The sequence below is a fragment of the Acartia tonsa genome, chromosome 3 (assembly GCF_053477335.1).
Source record: "Acartia tonsa isolate MP-2025a chromosome 3, ASM5347733v1, whole genome shotgun sequence".
Lineage (NCBI taxonomy): Eukaryota > Metazoa > Arthropoda > Copepoda > Calanoida > Acartiidae > Acartia > Acartia tonsa.
In genome coordinates, this window is record NC_137262.1 from 26438350 (window position 1) to 26465041 (window position 26692).

At 30.5% G+C, this 26692-nt stretch overlaps 1 protein-coding gene across 1 annotated transcript in view; it reads left to right on the forward strand.

The window, feature by feature from the left end:
• The window catches only part of LOC145314807 (uncharacterized), a 44687-nt gene that overhangs the window by 6933 nt on the left and 11062 nt on the right, over window positions 1–26692 (forward strand). Inside the window, exons 7-16 of the mRNA XM_080154888.1 lie at window positions 1121–1203; window positions 4224–4328; window positions 5151–5248; window positions 5594–5681; window positions 17710–17791; window positions 17969–18041; window positions 22541–22613; window positions 23060–23251; window positions 23554–23718; window positions 25372–25484. Coding sequence (XP_080011014.1) covers window positions 1121–1203; window positions 4224–4328; window positions 5151–5248; window positions 5594–5681; window positions 17710–17791; window positions 17969–18041; window positions 22541–22613; window positions 23060–23251; window positions 23554–23718; window positions 25372–25484 — 1072 coding nt within the window. The remainder of the gene's footprint in view (window positions 1–1120; window positions 1204–4223; window positions 4329–5150; window positions 5249–5593; window positions 5682–17709; window positions 17792–17968; window positions 18042–22540; window positions 22614–23059; window positions 23252–23553; window positions 23719–25371; window positions 25485–26692) is intronic.

Consider the following 26692-nt stretch of genomic DNA (forward strand, 5'->3'; position numbering starts at 1 on the left):
TTATATTTTGATTATTCAGTTCAGACATTAAACAAATGTTAATGTCCGTTTGTCCTACCGTTTCAGTGCTTCGCTTTTATGGATGTTGTCATCCTTGTTTTGAGATTATTTGTAGAGAAAGGCTACACTGTACTTAATTAGCTGCTACGCCCCCAAGAGGCCTTAAAGGTGAGGGGTTGAAATCAACACCCCATATTTCTTAGAATTTTAAAAAGAATTTTAAACTTTACCAGAACCTATAAGAAGCTATTTTGTAAAGGATAACCATTCAAGTTCTGCTGTTACCGAGATCCCTCGGTACAGACCGACACATGCAGCTACTTTTTATAAAGATATCAGTCTTACGTAAGTATATATGAAAAAAATGATCACAAACCCTATTTAAAACATATTTAGTAGCTTTTTTTTCCCATAACATCAAAACTTGTAAAATGTTGCTTTCACATAATGATATTTTATGACTGTCTATTTATCTATCTATCTATCTGCAATAATAAAATTGGTCACATTTACATAATGTGAACTATAGCTGTATTGTATTTTTATATTTTTATGGCTACAAAATCAAATTATTAAGCTATTAAAAAAGATATATTATTCTATGTAGGATTTTTGGTAGGGTCTGTTACTATATAAGTTAGAACCGTCTGTCTGTCATTCTGTTTAGAGATTAATACATACAGACTTCCAGATACTTTATTATATAGGATTAAATATATAACTCAATCTTTTATGTAATTGTAAGACTTTTTCTTTCTAATAAGATCTATTGAATAATATTTATATCCAATTAAGAATTCTAAAAAATGGACTAACAAGGATGAAAACATCCATAAGTAACAAACGATATTTTATCATTTTTAATTAATTAATTATTGTAATTTAAGAGTCTTCATTTCATATTTACCATATGAAAAACGAACAGACAAAGTAAGTTATAGAGAAAAAGCTCATTGGTCTTGGGAATCTAATAAAAAATCTGTATTATATTATTATTCCTTTACACTGATAATTCATCCGAGGCCTTTCAAATCTTATATTCTAAGGACAGACAGACAGACAAACGGTGAGTTAAATAGTAGCTTCGCTCCTACACAATGATTGAATTGGTCTAACTGAACAGAAGGGAGAAGCAGGTGGCGAAGAGAAGGCTGAAAATTTCAAACATACCCTGGATAATAAAACTTTTGACTCTCATAGAAGGTATGAATTGTTTTCTCGTAATTTTATTTTTCTCTCTGATTTTAACAGTGTTAGAGGTTTAGAACATATGTATAATATCATTAATTTCCAATAAATCATTTTCTCGAAAAATTATCGGTCTAAATGTTTAAGATCTTACGGGAATTAGAATACACAAAAAACATAAAAATAGAGAAACAATTAATAGGATAAACATATTTTCATATTAGTTATTGAAAACTAGTTGTAAAAATATAATTACCACTTTTGAAGCACTAACAATTTCAACAATAACAATGAAAATGCTCTTTAAATCATCAAAAGGTTTTTCTTGTTCAAAACTACTGTGATCTTTATGTAAGGGGATATTTAAGTATATACTATAAAAAAAAATTACGTTGGAACTCAAATTCAATAAAAAATAAATAAGATACTTTAACTATTTGTTAAAGTTTAATTAATGTAACTTGAAATAAATTTTTTTAAAGAGAAATGATTATATACCTATCATATTTATGAGATTGGTCTAGCTAAAAACGGCCAATTTATTTGACTTTTTACCAACTGTGGCACTTTTAGGAATAAAAAGAAAACAATTACATACCTATTTCCTATTTTTACTAACTTTATTCCATGGTGTTTATACAGGCAAACTAAAAATTAAAAGCTAGATTAGCAAAATATAAGTATGGATCTAATAAATAACCAAGGATCTTAAGGGATAAGTCAATGCACGATAGATTAATATACATCCTCAATGATGATGAATAAAAAAAAACTTTGGGTACTATCGTTATTTCCAGTCCAATGTATCTTCCTACTGAGTTTTTAAAAGAAGCATCTGAAATTGTTCATTTTTTTGTGGTAACATATTTTTTCCACAACTTTATAAAACTCCGTAAAGTAAACAAAAGAAGTGTAATGTTTGAAATAGGGCTCGGTAGCTGCTGTGGTTTTTTATGGCTGCTGCTTGGATAGTTACAGCTCAATAGTTTGGAGATGTGTTTAAAAAATGGTGCGGCATATATTTGATTTTCTATATGCTGCCGGTTTTAAGAAGTTCCAAAAATGGTTCGACTTTCCTGCAGCAGTGAATTCTTCAAAAATTACTAAGGAAGCAACGGTTGTCGAGCCCTGATGTAAAGTAAATACCAATTGAAAACTATTGTATAAACACATTAAGGTAACATTGTTCCTTTACTTAGGAATACTGGGTCTCTAAAAGTTTTCAACAACAAAACAAGAATAATATTTGTTGTTTATATTGTTTTAGAAAATTTCGGGTATCATTTTAATTAATGTTCAATGCCCACCCCCCCTAACCCCCTTCCTTCGTTGGTAATAAGAAACAGTATTGTTTTATCAATTTAAATTTTAGAAAAATGTAACATAAATTTAATTTTTCTATTTTTGATAAATATTCATGTTTATTTCAAACGCTTTGAGCCAGCGAATAAGTTTTTAAAAAAACTTGGGTACCAGCGTAATTTACAGTCCAATGTCCCCTCCCTCCCTTATTATACCGGACGTAACTATAATAGGTATAACAATGTTTCTAGTGAAAATAAACACTACAAAAATCAATTACTTATTAAGTTTATTTTTTGAGCGCTGCTTATCAATAACTAGGATATATCAGTCCTCCTTTTTGATGATAGACAAAATAATACTATGATTAATGTTATTAAAGTTGTTATTGGTGCGCTACTTATTTTTTGCTAAAAATCCCAAAAATTTAGTTTTTTACTTAATAACTATGAATAGAACGCAAAACCCCTCCATCCTCCCTCATTTCTAATTTTAGAAAAATATGTTTCTAGCCCCTGCGGGGGCGTTAGCCCTAACCTTAAAGGGATGCCATTTTTCTAAAGCTCTTTTAATCCTTATTTAACCTAATATGATCTAAAATGAGCTTTATATCACTATAAAAAAAATAATGAATGTAAACTTTACTGTTTAAAATAATAATTTTTATTACTGCGTTACTTATGTTCATAAAATCCCTTGTTAATATATTATGATTTTATGCACTTATGAAGAAAGAACATAATTATGTATGCAAATACAATACGAGTTATCACATTTTCATTCATTTTATTTGTTTTATACATAAGTACAAAAATCAATTGGTGCCTAATATAAAGGGGCTCGATATTCAAAATTAAGGGCCAGAAAAATAATCTAAAACCATTCCTAGTTTTTTTTTCAAAAAGTTAGTTTTTGGTCAACAATAAAAAAAATTTATTAATTTTCCAATTGTTCAATATGAAACAATTTTAGAATACATCCCCTTCTTTCTCGAAGGTATTCAATATATTGCACGAAAATTGATTTTATTGAAAAATTTACCTTCAAAAGCAAATTGAATATTTGCCGATATTTGTATTTATAAAAAGGTTGAGTAAAGTGTTGAATCATTATTTGCTTTGCAAGGAAAAGAAAATCCCTCTTTACAAAATTATATTTGTATAGTGTACAATTTTAAACACATAAACGTTTTTTTTTAATTTTAGTAAAAATTGTTTTTAAATAATTGTTTTTATCAGAATACAATAATGAAACATAATAGAAAGCTATTTTTAACCATTTATCAATTAAATTATGACAAAACTATTGATGTAATTTAAATATGCTTTAAAGAAAAAATATTTATCAAAAAGAAACACTTAACATTTTTTTCCCTAACATAATGTGTTTTTTAATCTAACCTTACTTTCCATGAACAAAAAAATATAGATTCATAAAAAACAAGGATGATACATTAAAATCATGGTCGCGAAAAAGGACAAAGTCAATTGTAGAGCTGATGTTCATTATCATAAAAAAGAAAATCACAAAACCTTTAGCCTTTTGTAGAATGACCGACAAACATACGGACTTATGAAACTAAATCATGGTTTTTAATTGGTACAACAAATTTTCACTATCACTTTTACCCCATTTCGTTCTTCATTCATTTTAACAGGCGGGTTGATTTTTTTTAATCGAAGATTAGCTTCGCTACTAAAGATTATCATATCGATCATCCTTTTTACTTTTAGACGTGCAAGCCAGCGAAGCGGAGCCGGGCTGCATGATGAAACATATGAAAACTTCACATTTAATGAACACAAAGACAGACCAGCATCTCTGCGACTTGAAAATAGGTAATTATAGTCACTTTGACTAAAGCAAGTCTTATGATATTCTATTCTTCTTTTACTAGTTTAACATACAGGGATCTAAAGGGATAAGACAATAACTGATCAATTGATGCATATCCCCAATTATGATACACAAAATAAATAAAAGCAGGATCAAATAAGAAGTCTTTTTTGAGTACCTTAATATTGGTTTGGCTAAGAAAATATGCAATTATAGTCACTTTGACTAAAGTAAAGCATTTGATATTTTTGCTGTTTATAATGCTAATTGTATATATTGATAAATAATAGAAGAAGGGAGGAGGCATAAATATAGCCTAAATATTCCAAGCTTTCCTGAATTGGAATCTGCTTAGTGATTGAGGAGATATCAAATATATAAAACTTTACCTCATAGTATAATAGAAGATATAAATCCATCCACCTAAAGATATTACTTCCTTAAAAGTATACACGTGTTCATAATTATCGTGTATAGTCTGAATGGGCATAAATCAATCAATCTATCTAACCACCAATTATTACTTGCCTAATTACCTAAATAACTATCTGTATATATAATATAATAAATCTATCTATCCTTATATTTGCTTTCTGTGTTTTTGTTTTTAGGTAGCGAAGCTGCTCCGTACGTCTGACCTTCAGTTCAATCGCACATCAATTTGTCCGTATATACCTTGTATTTTAGAGCACGAATTTCAATGCAACTATTTAAGATAGAAGGCTGAAATGTTTTATAAAGAATTCTTATGATAGTTAGAACCAGTATTACTTGGTCCAACGGTCTGTCAATTACTCTACTTTTTCTTTAAATATTTATTTTAGAAAATGTTTACCAGAAGCATCAAACGATTCTTCAACACCAAAGTTAAGAAAAGCAAGCACGTTGAAAAACAGAACGTTGGACAAAATGAGGACTCCAGGTAGTGTTGATTATTAACAAGGATGACGACATCCATCAGTGAAAAATTAAAATGTTTATGAAGATTACAGACTAATAGACAGACGAACAAATAACATAAATAATATACATTGGAGTAGAACCAGTTCTCACCTACAAATAAAAATCATTTACAGCAACTCATTACAGCCAATTTTCACGAATATAAAAATGAAAATAAGAAAATCAATGATCCATTATTTTTTTTAAATATTTTATATCTACGAAAGGTGTCTATAATAACAATTCTCGTATAAATTATATGTCCCTTTAAAACAAAATAGATTCCTGAAGATTGAAAACCCCATATTAGTATTCTTTACTTTAGGAGATATGGATAATACATTGGAAAGAATAAGAGTTGGAGACATGGACTTATATTCAGTTCCAAATACTCCTGTTTTTGATGCTTTAAGGTAAGAAATTTTCTATCTATCTATCTATTTATAATTTATATATCTATTTTGCACTGGAAATAATAAGAGTTGGGGGACATAAATACACATTTGGTTTTCAACACTCTAGTTTTTGGATGGTTGGGTCATTTTTTCTAGAGGCGATTTCTCCCCCAAAATAGTTATAAACCTTCCCTTTACCTATTAGAAGCTTCACTGTAAAGCTGTACCATATTGGTTCAGTGGTTAGCAAGATCCTTCACTACACACACAAGCATCAATACATCCTGTTACTTTTATATAAGGATATAATTGAAGAAGAGTGAAGAAATGTAAAAATAGGAAAAGCAGGTTGATTCAATTTGCTTTTTGGTATATACATTTTGAGAGCTATGGGTAAGGGATATTGCTCCCATAAAAAGGATTATTAAGTTATCATCAACTGATTTAATTTGTTGTTAGCTAGTTATTGCTGGACTACTTTTGGACATAATTGTCGTTATTATCAAAATTAAGAATAATTATTTATCCCATCGTATTATAGACAACTTTACATGAACATTAAAATAAAGATTATAAGATTCAAACCAGTTTTGTTAGACCCAAATGGCCGAATTGTTCTGGTTCTAATTTTTTTTACCAAGACTGGTTTTTTGATATCCAAAATAGTTTTTCTTTTGGTGGTACATCTCTACGCCGTGGTTGTATAGATTTTGTGAAGAAATTGTAAAATGAAAATTTATGGCACTACAAGTTAGGTGTTGCATCTATACCAGGGATCTAAAGGGATAAGACAATGACCGATAAATTCAAGTAAATTCCCAATTATGATATCCAAAATTGTCAATCTGTAGATTAAAATTAGTGGTTAAAACGATTGGACACTTATTTTAATAAAAAACCAATCAAAATACAATAAAAGTCCCCAAAGCTGTTAAGCAAATGATTAAAAAAAAACATTTTTATTAAACTTTGGGGACTTGTGTAATAAACAGTCCAATGTCCCCTCCCTCCCTGTGCAACTATACAGATAGACAGTGATAGAGATAGGACAATGGAGGAGAGATAAACATCTTATTTGTGGATTTCTAGCTTGAATAGATTTAAATATTGAGAAAATAAATGGTTAAGATCAATATTATATCATTATCTTATTATTGCTCCCTATATCCTTTACAAAATTTGGAAAATAGATAGATAGAATCGAGAAAGAAATACTGGATGAGAAAAAAAAGAAATAATAGATAAATAAAAATAGTAAGAGAGAGAATGTGATTGAGATATAGAAAGAGAAAACAGGAATTCATTGATATCAAAAGTTTTTAAAGGGTTCTTAGTGTGTAATGTTTTTAACTTATGAATAGAATGCCCAGGGTTTTGCTTGCGGGCACTTTGATGAGCAAAAAAGAAGAGGCTAATCAAATTTTCATTTTAAGGGGCTGTTGAAATCTCCTTTTCCGCACGCCCATAACATCTAAAGAAATGCAGTTAGAGAGAAAATTAAAGTTTTTGCTGTACATATAAATGTTCAATATGTTATACAATTTAGAAATAAGAACTGAATTTCATTACATTTCTTTAGCTTATTCTTTGCTTGAAGTAATACAGCTTTTTTATCATTCCAAATTCTTAATTATTTTATTTGACAAGTTAAGATTCTAGGTTTCAACAATATTTGTAGGGATCTTAAGTGATAAAACAATGAACGATATATTGATACACTAAAAAAGGGTGATGTCATCAAAAAAGCGAAGCTCTAAAATCAAATCATTTAGTTTTTTTATTTGGAGATGCTTCGCTTAAAGTATTTTACCCTGTTTTATTAGTATTTATTTTTTCAAAGATCAGATGGATAGGAATTAGGATAATTATATCATACAAAAAGTATTTGTCAAATTTATTCTAAAAATAGAATGTACGGATTTTCAAGAATCTATTATAGAGTAGCCACGCTGTCTAAATGGTTCCCTACATGTTACAGAAATCATCATGCAACGTTTAAAATCTCTAGGACAATTCTATTAACGATAATAGCTTCGATTTTTAAAAATATTCAAGAATTATTCTAAAAATGTATTTATGGATGTACTTTAAAAATACATTTGATGCATGGCACATAAAGCATATCTCCCAAGTGGAGAGGGATACAACCATGAAAGCAAGGATATGCCAATAGCTGAAAAATAAATTTCAACCTTATTCTAAATTGTGTGTTTTTCCTTTTAGGGGGATTAAAAATACAACCAATCAGACATCAATGGATAATATCTGAAGGGACAATTGACGATAAATCGTAAATCCGCTATTGTGATAAGAGACAATTACCCCTTCTGTAGATTAAGTTTTTGGTTGAAAAGTGTGGATACTAATATTTTATAAATGTCGAATCTAAATTTAATAGAAGATCCCAGAAGTTTGTAAGCCAACAAATAAGATAATGTGGTTATAGGGGCGTCGTAGCTCAGTGGTAACGCATTGAGTTGCGGTGATGAGAGTTCGTGTTCTATTCCCCTATGTGGCAACTCGAATTTTTCAGTTGAATACATTCACGCAACTTCCCCTGGTTGTGTAAGAAGGGAGATTATTGAGTGGTTTGGATACTTAATAGTCACGTACATGATATCTGTACAACCCTTATCCCAAGCTCCTCTGCAGAGAGCATCATTCATTACGGTGACTTAATTTGGGACACCTGCTATACTCGGCGAGGGTGAGGTAATTAGATTAGCTCCCTTAGACAGCGGGTCAAGGCATGATGTACTTAAACATGGAGCTTGATAGCCCTAGTGGCTATACAAAAGTGTCTCGTCCTTCTCCATGACTGCTTAGGTCCAAACATTAAGAAACATTGGCTACACAAACAAACAAACAAAAATGTGGTTAAAAAACTTTATAATTTTTTTCTTAAGCTATCACAAACTAGGACAAAGTAAAGAGTTAAAGGTAAAAAATAATTTATCTTTTCCTAACCTTTCCCTGTATTTCTGGCCACAAGATAGATAGCAGGAACACCCAAAAAAAAATGCAAACAAAGATAGCCAGATAGTTGGACGTATAATAGATAGATAGTATGGATATAAAAAATGCATGTTCATTTTAAAAATTGCATTTTCATCCCTAAAATAATTATAAAATGCATCAGAAGTGTCATTTTTATACCGTACATGCTACGCACTATGAGATTTATACCAATTTTATTACTTGTAAACCTACTCTAGTTACCTCAATTTTTATCTGTTACATATGATATGAAGAAATTTTTTTGAAGATCTACCCTATATTTGATTGTCGAGCATAGAAACCCCTCCCTTTCTTTGAAATACATTAAAAATAATAGGAGTTGGGGGTAGTTTTCAATGGGTTTGTTTTTAAATAAAAGTTAGGTTATATTGGACACAGGGTAGAATTCAGGCCACAGGTATAAGTCCATTAGAGTTAGGGAAGGGGTTTCTGTGCTCGCTTATGAAAAATCGTCGATTATTTTTAATGCAATTTGAACAATGAAACCATAAGTTTTTCCTCTTGTACAACGTTTAGAAAAGCAATCTATTGAAAAATGAGGGAAAACAAGAGAAAATAATGAAGACCATATTCCTAATATAAAAAAGCTTGAATAAAAAGTACACAACATAAATAAGGAAAAATACGTATAAACAATTATGACAACATCCATGAAAGCGAAGCTTGAAAAAAAGGAAGGATAAACAAACAATAACTCTTGTAGAGTTTAATAACTTAATGAGCAGAACATTAATTTATAAGTCTAAACAAAATTGAACATACTTTTGTTGCAAAATTGTGTAAATGCCAGATATTGTACAAGGAGATACTTCCACTTAGGGATTTAATTAAAGAGATGCTTCGCTTATTCCAAAAATCAGATGAATATAAAAAAATTGCGTAAAAAGATAAAAATCAACATGTTTAAATGGACTTACAGACATTTTGCTACTAAATAGAAACAAACTCTTCTAGGTCATCGATCGGACAATTCTAACATGTCTATAGTAACAATCTAAAAAAGTTATCCGTTAAAAACAAGCTTACGGACTTACCATAATAATTAAAGCTTAAAAAATTTAATTAACAACTAGCAATTAGTAAAAATATTGGGAATACTCCCTTTCGTGGCAACACCCCTTAAGGGGCGATTCGATGTATTTTTAAAATAGGAAAAAAGTTGCTGTAAAAAAAAACGAAGAATCGCCCCTTAAGGAGCGTTGCCACGAAAGGGACTATACTCATAATATTTAATAACATGTTTCTTTTTTTGTTATCATTTAAAGATGAATGAGAGAGATTAGATGACATTGACAAGTGCATTTGGGAAATAATTTGTTATGGTATAATCTCAGTTTTTGTCAGGGATCTTAAGGAAAAAGACAATGGACAATATAATTTGATGTACATCCCCAATAATGATACATTAAATTACCCTTGCTGTGTATTAAAATTATTCGGTGCAGAATCACCCAATCAAGATTTAATAAAAGTTTTGAAGTCAAAGAATGAGAGATCATTTTTTTATTGTAGCTTCAGATTTCGATAACTACTGAACTTATTAGTTCTCAATTTTAATCAAGCTTTACGAGGAGGTACAGATCCCCGTTCCTTTGATTACAAAGCCTCTAGACGCCAGAACCGCAACCGCTAGTAGTATAAGGTGGAAGACAGTGTTGTCTTGATATTGAAATATTTATTTTATCAGAATTTTATTCAAATTAAGCAAGCAAATGAAAACTAATAATAATTAATCGTTCATTGTCCTATCCCCAAATTCCCTGATGAAAATTAGACATGGCCACAATATTCAAGGACATATACTTACATGGCAGGGATTGTGATCAGGAATTTAGGGACTTACGAATGGCAACATAATGATATTTTTAGGGAGGGTGGGGGGGGGGGGTTAAAGTGGTATTTATCCGCCTCAAACTTTGAAACCTTCATTTCAACCCCCTCAAAAATTTAAAGATACATAAGATTAATTTCTTAAAACCCTTAAAAAAGCTTGGACGTCCTTAGTTTACTTCAGTATTATTGTTAAAAAATTATTGCCCCTTATCCCTCCTTCACTAGACATATTTACATGGGTCTTGATTGATTGTAATATAGAGAGACAAGTTATTGAACGATTTGATATGGTTATACATAGATAGATAGTTAAATAGATTGAAAAATAGATAGCTAGAAAGAACAATAAAGTTTATTTTACTTGTCATATTAACCGTTAGAAACTGTAATAATAATGTTACTTGTAAAATGATTTTAAATCGCGTTATTGTTTTCCCCTAATTCGTAAATTTTAAAAATGGGGGAAGGAGAATTTTTTCGTGTTCCTAACACCTGCAGGGGTTCTACCCTGCGGGGCTTATACCTGTAGTCAATGAAAACTTAAAGCTTATAAGTTATATCAATTTGTAAGCTTATCATCTTTAAAGCTAACATTATTTTAATTTGTATATTGATTGAAATGCAATACATACATAAATGAATAGATAGATACAAAAATTATTAACGGATCATAACTGAAGTAGGGAATATTATATCAAGGTTAAGATATATCAAAGATAAGATCAGGGAGTGAGGGGACATTAGACTGTAAATCATGCTTGTCCCCAAAGTTTTGCTGAAAGCTTTTATTTAATTTTGTTGGGTAGCACTAACGAGTAGTGTCTAAACCTTTCTACCAATAAATGTGATCTACAGAAAAGGAACATCAATTTGTCGTACATATTCTTATCCATTAAGATTCCTGAAATATGAAATTATCATGTTATAAAACTCATAACTTTAGTAATCATGGTTATAGGGATCGGGGAAAATCCTTTAATTTACAAGATCTTACTGTGTTTAAAATTTAAATACGTTATTCAGTTAACAGCAACTACTCCCCCTAAAAGACTCTAGGGGCACTAGAGGGAAGTAGGGAGATGTCGTCCATCAACCTAAATTTCTATTCTAAGTAAAAATAAAAGTGGAGTGATTTCCTTTGGCTCTGGGTGATCGGAAAGACCATCCCCAAATATGGTAATAAAAGAATTTTTTACCTGTAGGAAGTTAAACTTCACTGTAAATGAGGCAGACACACATACTTAATTTTCATCTAATGACCAATCCCTTTAACTATGATGTATTGCATACACTTTAGTCAAGTATTAGCCTTTCATGTTTAAGTTTAGTTGAAAATTATTATGGAGATTTACCTCAAAATCCCTAGCGAGCTTAGAACCCAACCCCTTTCCTCTATCTTAATAAAAAATGAATAAGGGCAGGGTATTTTTTCGAAAAACTTTATTGTTTTACCTTATGTAAGGTTAAGTGAGCTAGAATAAAGCTAAAAAATAAAACCTCTTTTTATTTTCAATTCAATTCAAAATTTAGGGGTGGGGTTTTTTACTCGCTAGGAACTTTAAGGGAAAGTACCAAAATTATTATTTAATGTAAGATCAAATAATTTGCATAAGGATTGCAAAATTAGATTTTAAATAATCAGAGCCTTTTGGATTTTTAATTTTAACAAGGACAAGTTCATAACATGGAGGGAGGAAGTGGATATTTGACTGAAAATTACACTGGTACCCAAAGTTTTATTTTGGAGCAAAAAAAACTTTAGATACATTTGTTGAATATTGATTGGTTGGTTACCAATAGTTGTGTCCAATCCTTTTTTAACCAATATTAATAATCTACAGAAAGAGGCTATTCTGATAATCACCATTGGGGATTGGACATGTATGTATACCAATTTATCGTCCATTAAGATTCTTGCCATAAAATAATGTAGGGAGGGAGGGGACATTAGACAACTTATTAAACTAGTCTCCAACGTCTTATTATAACGTTTTACTATTCGTTGCATTAACAACTTTTGAAGACTTTTTTATTGAATTTTCATTGGTCGATTCATTAAGTTGAGTGTGCAAACGTTTAAATTACAAAATTGTAATCTACAGAAGGAGTAATTTGGTTAACATTATTGTGAATGTAAAACATCTTATCGTCCATTGTCTTATCCCTTAAGATCCCTGCTTTAAAATGTAAAATCTGAAGGAATGGTATATTTATAGATTAAGAGTGAGAAAATTACCATCTGTCTAGAAAAAAAACTATCCAAAGTTGGAACATTTTAAACGAGGCTTTTCTACAATTAGAGTCAGTCCGTCCGTAACCGATAGCTCTTATCGATTGTTTACGCATGTTAGAATTGTCCTATCTATTTCAAACTTGGCATGTAGTGGTTATGTACGATTTAGAAAGCGTAGCAACTCTTTAAATTTTACCAGAATGACCATAGCTCCATCTAAAACAATTTTATAAGTGAAGTAACTCCATAATCAAGTCCTGTAATATAAGTAAGTCCTTACTTAAAAAATATCTTGTATCTGAGCAGTTTTGTAACAAGTTTACTTACAGTTTTGTTTATACTTATACATTTATATTTTGCTTATTCAGTTTTACCACTCAAGTGTTAATCTTCGTTTGTACTACCGTTTCAGAGCTTCGCTGATATGGATGTTGTCATCCTTGTTATTTTACTTTCCAAGTTCACATAAATTGGTAAGAAAGTCTGAAAAAGTTATGTTTTTCTATCCAGCAAGGTATCTTAAAAGATAAGATAATGGAAGATAAATTGATGAACATCTCCAAATTTTAGGATAAGTACCTAAAACTAAAAATTTTATCTATAAAATCTATTTTTAACGCATTGAAATCTGTACATAAAATTCATGTATGTATATGAATTAAAAAATTAGATTTGAATGTTTGAGAGTAATTTTATTTGCTGTGTGTATCGTAAAATTTTGTGCAGTTAGAGCAACTGATTTAGAATTGAAATAAAATTTTGGGAGTTTAAACAAAAATGTTAATAGGTGGATTTCGTTCATAACAGACAACCAACCTTTGTCTATAGGGTACAGTAAGACCCAAAGTTTCATAACTGTTTTATTCATAGACTAAAAGAAATTGGGTACTTTTCTTAAATTTTGATTGATTCATTCATTAAGTTGTTTAACCACTAATTTAATCTAGAATGGGGTAATTTTGTGTATCATCATTCGGGATTTACATCTATTTATCGGCCAATAACAATATTAAATCTATACATACACTTTTTCTGCCTTTTTAATATTTTATTTTTTTGCAGATTTTTATAAACTACCTGGCAATTTTGTATATTTACCGCACGCACACCTCGTTAAACAATTTCATACAGGAGATTTATTGGGATAGGAAAATGGAGAATAATTATTGTTCTTTTCAATTCTATCCAGAAAGAATATATCTAAGGTGTAAAGAGGCATAGTTTTTAGTAATCATATTAGGTAAAGTATTAGACTTTTTTCTGCTAACCGCTGAACCAATATGGCTCTACTTTACATTGAAGCTTCCTATAGGTCCAAGGAAGGTCATTATTCATTTTGGGAGAGTGTATCTCCATCCACCAAATAGATTTCAGCCCTGGAAAAAAAATATTCAATCCCTGAAAAAATTCTAATTGACTCTGTTTGTTAAATCTGACAGGAAAGAGGACATTAGACTTAAATTAAACTGGTATCCAAAGTGTTGAGACCACGTTATAGTATTCGTTGGTTTTAAAACTCTGTGTAGTAATCTTAAATCTTGTGGTTGTCTTAAGCGAAGTAAAACTTAGTATGTCAATGTCTAGAGGACCTAGATAATTGTTCCCTAAAAAACTTCTCTTGGATGAATTTGAATTTTTCCTCTTACTTTTTACATTCTAATATCATTTGAAAATTTAAAAGATTTACAATGATTTTTTAACAATACCTGGCAAAACTTTACTAATGGTTAAACTAATTTAGCTTTCCATGATTGTATTCTTCTTAACTGCTTTTTTTGTTTTCTTATCATTTCTGCGTCTGATCATTTTTAATACGAGAAAAATGCAAGGATGACACAATTCATAAGTAGCTCAGCACCAAAATCATGTGTGGGGTAATGAAAAAAGTGAAATACATAGCAGATGTTCAATTGTCATAAAAAAGAAAACACATAAAAGATACCAAATCTTTATTAAAATATCTTTTGAAGCATGAACGAAAGACTGACGAAACAAATAAATAATACTGAAGAGAATCTTAACCAAAATATCACACATAACATATATTACATTTACCCCATAGCTTTACGAGCGAGCTGAAGGACAAAGATATTATTGAAAATATTCGCTTTAAATAATAAAAAATTATATGTCAGTACTTTAAATAGAATTTAAATTTAATATGAATAATGGAACCATTTTTAAATGTAGTAAATCAAACTTGGGATCAGGGATTTAAAGGGATAAAACAATGGCCAAAAAATTGAATTACATCCCAATAATTATACACAAAATTATCCATTCTCTAGATTATAATAAGTAGTTGGACACTTAACTAAATAAAACAACCAATCAAAATTCTTGTTAAGGCAACGAATAAGAAAGCGTTAATTTAATAATTTTGGGGACTGGTGTATGGAAAAGCCCAATGTCTCCTCCCTCCCTGGTTGGGGTGGAGATTTATCATCATATTATCAGCTAGAATATTCCCCTCCTGTCAAAACAAAACAGAATTGGAATGTTGAAATGGCTGAAAGTTTCTACTGTGGTTCTATATATTTAAGACCAGTGGTTTTAGAAGGTGATAACACCCCTGTCAAATAGCCTAAAACCTGCCCTAGACCAATATTTAAGTTCATTCATTTTTGAGATCTTATTGAAAGTATATTCATACAAACAGACATTAATAGTATTCAGAGCTGGATCTTTAAATCATTTCAATGGTGTGCCAAATCGGGGTGCGCCGAATTTCAGCCAATCACAGCGCGGCATTTCGTAAAATGCTGTGCTCTCATTGGTGGAAAGTTGGCTCACCTCGATTTGGCGCACCATTGAAATGATTTAAAGATCCATCTCAGATAACAATTTATGGAATATTTTTAAAGGGATTCAGTGCAGTGTTAGGTAAATAAAAGTCAAACCAATATTGATTAAAAATCCTCAAACATAAGTTACAGATAAAGAAAGAGTTAAAAAAGAGTTGAAAAAAGTCAAATTATCTTCTATTAGCATATCTCTGATATCTATGAATAGAGAATTCAAAACTAGAACTATTCTGAATTCCAAATATATATACTATGAATGAGGGAATTTCTTCAGGGATCTAAAGGGAGAAGAAAATGGCCAATAAATTGATGTACATCCCAATGATGATACACATAATTAACCCTTCTGTAGATTTCACTTAGTGATTGAAACGTTTGGACACTTTGTGTTTTTGTGGTGGTTTAATTTTCATTGTTTCATCCCTCTTCCTGGCAAATGTATTTGATGATTTGATTGCCTAAATAGGAAATTATATAATTTATGTAAATCAACAATTTTATAATCGATATACAATTGCTTGGATGTTGCATCATATCTTTGCTTACTCTTATTAACTAGTTCTTTCAGCTGGATGATATAACTTCCCACCCCCCCTTATCCACCCGTTTTAACCTATACCTCCCCCACCCCCTTCTTGAGGAAAGAACTGACCATAAACGAGAACTAAAGGAGCGAATTGATGACAAAAATTCCCCTGTCATAATATCCACGTATATTATATCCATTAATTTTATTCGGTGTAGATTATCACTGGACTTTAAAGTGCCCAAGTGCAGAGAGGGAGAGGACAATGGACAGTAAATAACACTGTAACCAAACGTTTTCTTATTTGTTGGCTTGTCATTGATTTCAAAGATTCCTGACTTACGTAGCTAATTTATTCTAAAAATCTCGCTATCATTTTTAGTAATAAAATTAACATTTTCAGTTAGACATTATATTTTTTTTAATTCTTGAAATAACTACATATTTTTGTACATAATACATTCGCTAAACAAAAAAAACTATAAAAGGTATATAAAATTAGCCACACAAGTAAATATTAATCCCCTCAATTTATCTACTATTATATCATATGTGTGTTTGGCATATTTTATAAGCAAAAGTTTAATTGGGTATCCTACATGTATATTTGTATAAAACTCTAGAATTAGGGTAAGAGTATTTACATAAAACCATTTATGTATTAAGTTTAGTCATTATTTTTAGGGCAATTACATCTTTATTTGAAAATTTCTGTGAAAACCCAAAAAACTGATTTCTTTTATTGTAGTTTGATTTGTTGTTTTCAAACTAGTATGGTTTCCAAACTCTAAACAAATAATCATGATCTACAGAAGAATTCATTTTGGTTATCATCAATGGAGATGTAAATTAATTTATCGCCCATTAAAGTTATCTGATAATTAAATTGTTAAAAACGTATAAATGATAATATTCATTATCAGTTTATCTTTCTATTTATCTATCAATCCATATAAATAGCTAACTATCTATTTAACTAAGACTAATTTAGGATATGAAACTAACTATAATCTATATGCATCCATGTATCTACCTATCTGTCTATCTTTATACCTACCTACCTATCTATCTATCGATTTTTAAAAGCGAAGCTTTTCTATAATTAGGGTCGGTCCGTCCGTCCGAGATAGATAGCTTTTATTCGTTAATTTAGGCATGTTAGAATTGTCCTATCGATTTCAAACTTTGCATGATGATTCCTGTAGTAGTTGGGTACGATTTAGAAAGCGTAGCAACTCTATAATCATTACCAGAATGTCCGTACGTCCATTTTAAACATGTTGATTTTTCTACTTTTTTAACAACAAATTTTCAAGTGTTTTAATTATCCGTTTGATCTGTATTTTGGTATATTGATTCCTGGGACAACAAAGAACAATATTATAAGCGAAGCAACTCTATAATCAAGTTCAAAAATGTAAGTATGTCCATAAACATTATCCTGTTTTTAAGCAGTTTTTCAACAAATTTACCTACAATTTTGATTCGACATTTATACATTTATGTTCCGATTTTTTAGTTCAGATACTATACAAGTGTTAATGTCCGTTTGTCCTACCGTTTCAGTGCTTCGCTTTTATGGATGTTGTCATCCTTGTTTATATCTATCTAACCATATATCTAACTATTTAGGATGATAAACCCAATAAAATATTCTGATAATTCTTCAATGAAGCGAACATCAATGACTGGTACTTTAGCAAAATCTACAAAGGTAACCTTTTTAATTAACTTTCAAGTACCAAATACAAATATTTAACAAAAATAAATTTCTTTTATTTACTGTATTTTTTATTTGTAAATAAAATCATATTTTATTATATAAATCTAATGCCAAAGTATGATGTCTATCAGTCAGAATTTTTGCATAAATGTTGTATTTTTTTTTCAGAAATCTCCAACAATATTCAATTCAACGCCTGATAACTTAGACAGCTTTAACAGTACCGAATATGGAGTTATGGGTATGTTTTTAGATAGATAGACAGATAGACAGATAGATAGATAGATAGATAGATAGATAGATAGATAGATAGATAGATAGATAGATAGATAGATAGATAGATAGATAGATAGATAGATAGATAGATAGATAGATAGATAGATAGATAGATAGATAGATAGATAGATAGATAGATAGATAGATAGATAGATAGATAGATAGATAGATAGATAGATAGATAGATAGATAGATAGATAGATAGATAGATAGATAGATAGATAGATAGATAGATAGATAGATAGATAGATAGATAGATAGATAGATAGATAGATAGATAGATAGATAGATAGATAGATAGATAGATAGATAGATAGATAGATAGATAGATAGATAGATAGATAGATAGATAGATAGATAGATAGATAGATAGATAGATAGATAGATAGATAGATAGATAGATAGATAGATAGATAGATAGATAGATAGATAGATAGATAGATAGATAGATAGATAGATAGATAGATAGATAGATAGATAGATAGATAGATAGATAGATAGATAGATAGATAGATAGATAGATAGATAGATAGATAGATAGATAGATAGATAGATAGATAGATAGATAGATAGATAGATAGATAGATAGATAGATAGATAGATAGATAGATAGATAGATAGATAGATAGATAGATAGATAGATAGATAGATAGATAGATAGATAGATAGATAGATAGATAGATAGATAGATAGATAGATAGATAGATAGATAGATAGATAGATAGATAGATAGATAGATAGATAGATAGATAGATAGATAGATAGATAGATAGATAGATAGATAGATAGATAGATAGATAGATAGATAGATAGATAGATAGATAGATAGATAGATAGATAGATAGATAGATAGATAGATAGATAGATAGATAGATAGATAGATAGATGGAAGCAGCCGAGATAGCAACTGAACTTGGACTTGCTGATAGAATCGAAGTTCTAGCCAAACCTTCCAGCTGTGTAACCGTTAAAGATCATAAAAATAGCTTTCCTGGACGTGTAGAATGCAGATTGATCAATCCAGCTAAAACAAAAATTGGTATGATTTCAAAACAAATCTTAGACAATATAAATAAATGCATAAGATCAAGTACTAACTCTAACCAGTGGAGAAGCACAAAAGACACTCTTGATTGGTTCAACAATTTACAGAACAAGAATACCCTCAAATTCTTCCAGTTCGATATTGAAAGTTTTTATCCAAGCATCACAGAAAGCCTTCTTAACAAAGCTATTGTTTTTGGGTCCCAATTTGTTAACATTTCTGATCAAGATAAACAAATAATGTTTCACTCCAGAAAAACATTCCTATTTTCAGATAATGAACCTTGGGTAAAGAAAACTGGCGACAACTTTGATGTACCTATGGGTGGATATGACTCAGCTGAAGTGTCAGATCTAGTTGGGCTGTACCTTCTTAACAAGCTAGAAGCAGTGTTCCCCCAAGAAAATGTAGGTTTGTACAGAGATGATGGGTTGGCTGTCTTATCGGTGTCTGGGCCACAAATAGACAGAATCAGAAAACAAGTTATCAACATTTTCGGACAAGAAGGCTTAAAAATCACAGTAACTACAAACATTAAAACCACAAATTTCTTAGATGTCAACCTGGATCTGGAATCGGGCAACTTTAAACCCTACAGAAAACCGAACGACAAACCTAACTACATTAACATCAAGTCTTGCCATCCACCATCTACCAAGAAAGACCTGCCTACAATGGTTGAAAAACGGTTGTTTGATCTTTCCAGTAATGAAGAGCTTTTCAATTCTGAAAAACAACAGTATGAAGACGCACTCAAGGCATCAGGCTACAATAAAACTCTCAACTATCAAAACAATAATGCTCAACAAGGAAATGAAAATAGACGGCAAAGGAGCAGAAAAGTTCATTGGTTTTGTCCTCCCTACAATTCAGCATTGGCTACTAACATTGGCAAAGAATTTTTGAAGCTCGTAGATAAACACTTTTCAAACAATAGAGAAATGAAAAAATACTTTAATAGAAATACCATCAAGATATCTTACAGCTGTATGCCTAACATGTCCAGTGTGATCTCCAGCCACAACAAAAAGATCCTGGGTCAATCCAACAACCTGACTGAAGCTGGATGTAATTGCAGGAGAGGAACAGTGTGTCCGCTAGATGGTAAATGTCTTACTGAATCCTTAATCTACAAAGCTACTGTAGAATCTGACCAGACATCATCAACCTATATTGGTCAAGCATCTACAACATTCAAAACAAGATACAATAATCACAAATCTTCATTCAACCTTCTCCATCTTCAAAAAAGTACACGGCTTTCTGGTTTTATTTGGAATTTGAAAGAAGAACAAAAACCTTACAATATTAAATGGGATATTGTTTCTTTGCAACCTACTTTTGATCCTGGATCTAACAAGTGTCAGCTTTGCTTAATGGAGAAAGTTTCAATTCTCAATTCTGACAAAAACTCATCTATCAACAAGCGGCATGAAATTTTCTCTAAATGTATTCATAGAAGAAATCATCTTTTGGCCAGACTGTAGCTGTTTAATATAGTTCTTTTTTATATATTGTAATACAATTTTTTAAAAATCCTCTAAAACATTTGTAAAAAATCCACGTATTTATTTTTAATGAAAAAATAGTCTCTTTCTAATGATTGCAGAAGCATGAAACTCTGAGTAAAAGAAAATAAAAATTTAAGATAAAATGTTGTTTTACTTTTAAGTAGATAGATAGATAGATAGATAGATAGATAGATAGATAGATAGATAGATAGATAGATAGATAGATAGATAGATAGATAGATAGATAGATAGATAGATAGATAGATAGATAGATAGATAGATAGATAGATAGATAGATAGATAGATAGATAGATAGATAGATAGATAGATAGATAGATAGATAGATAGATAGATAGATAGATAGATAGATAGATAGATAGATAGATAGATAGATAGATAGATAGATAGATAGATAGATAGATAGATAGATAGATAGATAGATAGATAGATAGATAGATAGATAGATAGATAGATAGATAGATAGATAGATAGATAGATAGATAGATAGATAGATAGATAGATAGATAGATAGATAGATAGATAGATAGATAGATAGATAGATAGATAGATAGATAGATAGATAGATAGATAGATAGATAGATAGATAGATAGATAGATAGATAGATAGATAGATAGATAGATAGATAGATAGATAGATAGATAGATAGATAGATAGATAGATAGATAGATAGATAGATAGATAGATAGATAGATAGATAGATAGATAGATAGATAGATAGATAGATAGATAGATAGATAGATAGATAGATAGATAGATAGATAGATAGATAGATAGATTGTCCAATCATAAAATTTTAAAACATGACAGCTAAGAGTAAAGGTTTGAATTTATTAGCCTCTTTTACAAGATAGGCTAAGAAAGTCCTATAAAACAGCACAATATTTGTTATCATTTAATGGTAGCATAAAAAATAGGTTTTGACTTGAGAAATATTATAGTATGTTACATTAGAATTTGACAGTAGAGTTGTGTGTCTAAACACCCCATTTTACTTTTAAACTATCTTTATTTACACCCTTGAATAATACTATTATACAACCACAGCTCCCTCAAAACAATTATCAAGTATCTCAAAATGGTGTAGAAAAATCTGTTGTTTTGTTTGGACGCATAACTTCGCTTCTTAAAGAATATAAATTTTCCCCTTTACCTTTATAGCTGTAAATCTTAGAGAAAAAAAAATTACAGAATTAAAGTTATTAAATTTTATAATGTAAAATATATGTACCTCGTGCCTTTTAAATAAGGGAAACCTTTGGCAATAAGAAACGCAGCAATAACAAACTAAATTTTTTCAATGTTTTAAAATAACTAGCTGAATATGTTTCATTCTAAGATAGTTTACTTGCACATAATAAGGTTTTTAGAATTCTAAAACTTTCCAATAACAAAGAAGTGACGGTGTTATAGACATACTTTAGTTATAGGGAAGCTACGATATAGAAGAACTGAAGAAATGAGTAAAAAAATATTATGAAATTGGAAAAATTTTAAAAATGTACCTTAATTACCTCTAAACATGATAGGTTATTGAAATTATGGTGGATAAACCATAAAAAATTGTAAGGTATTATTATTAATTCTTAAGTGTCAGTGGAACCAGAGATCTAATGGGATAAGATAATGACCGATAAATTGACGTAGAACCTCAATGATGATACACAAAATAATTCTTTCTGTAGATTACAATTAGTGGTTGAAACGTTTGGACACTCAACCACTTAATATTAGTAAAAGTACCTAAAGATATTAAGCCAGCAAATAAAAAAACGATAACCTAAAACTTTGGGGACTAGTTATTAACAGCCCATTATTTCTTCCCTATTTGTATATACATCATGTTTATCAATCTCTACTGTATCTATTAATTTATCTATCTATCCTAGGTTGGCCAGGTAGTAATAATGAGTTGAACGGCTGGCAGAGTAGCGATGGACTCACCACTCCTATATCAATAAGGTATTATCATGCTTCTAAACTTTAAATAAGTTTAACTAATTACTTAAGTTAATAATTTTATACAAAAAGTTTCTTTTAAAATAATTATTGCTTAATAGAGGATTTATTTATAGTTGGCTTTAAGTTAATTTAATGCAGCTTGACTTTAACAAAACATTCAATACATACATTTACATTGAAGAACATTTCAAATTTGACTTGGAAGCTCAATAATATCCGCTTGATTGGAACCGGTTCTCAGACAAATTGAAAAAACCTTTATAGAATCATATTACAGAAAATTTTCCATGATTTTTTTCAAAAATCAGAAAATTATAAGCAGTTTTGTTAGGCCAGGCCTTCCGCCACCTTAGGTTAAAAAAACTGGTTTTAAAGTTATATTTTATAATCTTAATATCCGCGGAAAGCTGTCTAGAATTCAATGCAATAATAACTATAAATTATAGTGGAAGATCGCCACTGCACACCCCAGGATACACCCCTCTGCACACACCACTGAGGACATTATACTCCCTGATGCACCCTCCCTCCACCCCCTCCATGGGGGGACATCAGGGGACACCCTCCACCCCCTCGGCAAGAACTGCGAGGATAAGAAAATCAAGCTTCAGAGGGTCGGACTCAATGTTCATTTTTAGGTAAGAAGGTTTCCTTAAAAAAAAATATACAAAAATTATACTTCAATAACAGATGAAATGATACTTTATTTCAAAAAACGAAGGGTTTCTATGATTAGGGTAGGGCTGTCCGTCTGTCCGTGACGGAAACTTGTCATAGTTATTTCATGCATATTAAAATTGTCCCATACATTTTGACTTTTGATCTTGATGATGCTTGTAAGGCACAATTTAGAAATTAAGAAATAAGTCCAATAAACATCTATATAGATTGTTTGTTTTTAACACTCTTCGGCTTGTCTAATGATAATTTATATTTTTAGGGATGTTAGTGGTACAAGTTCCCCCCGAAAAGTGACGACCCCCACCCCAGGGGGGCGCAGTGGGCAGGGGTCACAGAATTTGAGTGGTAACAAGTATAGAAGGTTTCATTCGGTTCCAAGAAGTTCAACTATTGATGGCATAGTGGATAGTTCCAGCTCTCCAAGGTAATTAATTTTCTATCTTTATAATTTTATCTATCTATCCTTCACTTTACGTCAACTATTGATGGAATTGTTGATAGTTTAGGCTCTTCAAGGTATCTACTTTTTTATTTGTATATCTATCTATTCTTTATTTTATGTTCAACACTTGATGGAATTGTGGATAGTTCTAGCTCTCCAACGTATCTAATTTTCTATAAATGTATCTATCTATCTATATTGGTTCATATTTATCTTATATATATAACTATGAAACTTGGCTTGCGATAGGTTGATAGAGGGCGGTTATAAACTATTCTCTGAATCAAAAACTTTTTTTTTTCGCCCCTTTCTAGGCTTTACACCCCTTCTTACGAATCACTGAATACGCCACTATTAAAGATTACATCAATCTATCTGTCTATCTATCTATCTATTTAGACATAATGGAGTAGAGCATCAAGGGATGATATATTCCACGAATGAGAGAACAGTTCAAATATACTAATATCTATCTATCTCTCCAAATCTATCTATCTATTTAGACATAATGGAGTAGAGCATCAGGGGATGATATATTCCACGAATGAGAGAACGGTTCAAATATACTAATATCTATCTATCTCTCCATATATGTCTATCTATCTATCTATTTAGACATAGTAGAGTAGAGCATCAGGGGATGATATATTCCACGAATGAGAGAACGGTTCAAATATACTAATATCTATCTATCTCTCCATATATGTCTATCTGTCTATCTATTTAGACATAATGGAGTAGAGCATCAGGGGATGATATATTCCACGAATGAGAGAACAGTTCAAATATACTAATATCTATCTATCTCCCCATATATGTCTATCTATCTATTTTTTTAGACATAATGGAGTAGAGCATCAGGGGATGATATATTCCACGAATGAGAGAACAGTTCAAATATGCTAATATCTATCTATCTCTCCCCATATATGTCTATCTATCTATTTATTTAGACATAATGGAGTAGAGCATCAGGGGATGATATATTCCACGAATGAGAGAACAGTTCAAATATGCTAATATCTATCTATCTCTCCCCATATATGTCTATCTATCTATTTATTTAGACATAATGGAGTAGAGCATCAGGGGATGATATATTCCACGAATGAGAGAACAGTTCAAATATGCTAATATCTATCTATCTCTCCCCATATATGTCTATCTATCTATCTATTTAGACATAATGGAGTAGAGCATCAGGGGATGATATATTCTACGAATGAGAGAACAGTTCAAATATACTAATATCTATCTATCTCTCCCCATATATGTCTATCTATCTATTTATTTAGACATAATGGAGTAGAGCATCAGGGGATGATATATTCCACGAATGAGAGAACAGTTCAAATATACTAATATCTATCTATCCCTCCCCATATATGTCTATCTATCTATTTATTTAGACATAATGGAGTAGAGCATCAGGGGATGATATATTCCACGAATGAGAGAACAGTTCAAATATACTAATATCTATCTATCTCTCCCCATATATGTCTATCTATCTATTTATTTAGACATAATGGAGTAGAGCATCAGGGGATGATATATTCCACGAATGAGAGAACAGTTCAAATATGCTAATATCTATCTATCTCTCCATATATGTCTATCTATCTATCTATTTAGACATAATGGAGTAGAGCATCAGGGGATGATATATTCCACGAATGAGAGAACAGTTCAAATGCATTATTCCATACCAGCCACAAATTCGTCAGTTCCCAACAGCAAATCTTTAGGTATAGTTAATGTTAGTAGCGTAGCTATTCTACAAACTGGGATATGTCTGTATATCTGTTTCGGAACGCAATGCCTAGCCGTTCTCGAAATCTTATCTCCAAGCCCTCCGAATGACCAACATAGTGAAGTTTACGAATGTGTATTTATTACCATGAAAACAGTGAGTCTAAAACAAAAATATAAGAATTAATTACATTTTTGTGACATCGAGGTTGCGTGATTTCAATTTAATAAAAATATGAATTTTCTAAAAAACTTTAAATTGGCACGAAACATATTAAATCGCATCAGAAATTGATAATTTTAGAATAAAATGATCAACAATATAAAGGGAAATATTCGTATGTTAAAACTTAGCAGTTAAATGGTCTATTTATTGAAAAATTAATGATTTAAATTTCTTCATAAAATTGTACCATTCTACGCTTATTTTCAAGAATTAAAAGATAAATTCTTACCACATATGATGTCAAACTAAGCAGGAAGGCTTATTTGAGATATTCCACACATCAGAGCGCATGTATATTCAAGCAATACATTATTTTCATTCACGTAGCTCCTCACGTGGGACTTATCAAAGGAAAAGTGCGCGTTTCTTTTGTTCGTTTACAAGCCACGCGCCGCGCGGAGATAGTTAGGAATGCCGCGTACACACTCATTCTCTGGGGAATTCTGGTGTAAGGAAACAGGGATTAATGGGTTCGAACTTGCCAGGGAATACAAGAAATACATACCGAAACAATATCCGTTTTTCACTCTTTTATTACCCATAATTATATTCTAGATTATTATTTGTAAAATGCTTAGAATTAAAAATTTATAACATGTCTTATCTTTATTTTTTAAATCTAACAACGAAAAAGTTATATGGATTATTTTTTGGTGTCAAAAACCTTCTATAACGGTTTTAAATTGGTAGGGTGGTTTACACATCTCTATATTTACAATCAGAGCTAATCGAAAATATAATTGTAGAAAACCTTCACTTTTAAAGATTGAATAGATATTTTTAATAAATTTTCAATTCTAATACAAACTTACTACGTAACCCATAGTCAAAACATATGAAAAATTATGTGAATATTTTTCATGAATTTCATTTGTTATGACGTCATGAAATGTATAAAGTAGAATGTTCTCTGAAACTTTATATTGAAACAGTATGAAATAAATGCCAAGGGCAAGGCCAAATTCTTAAGAAAATTAA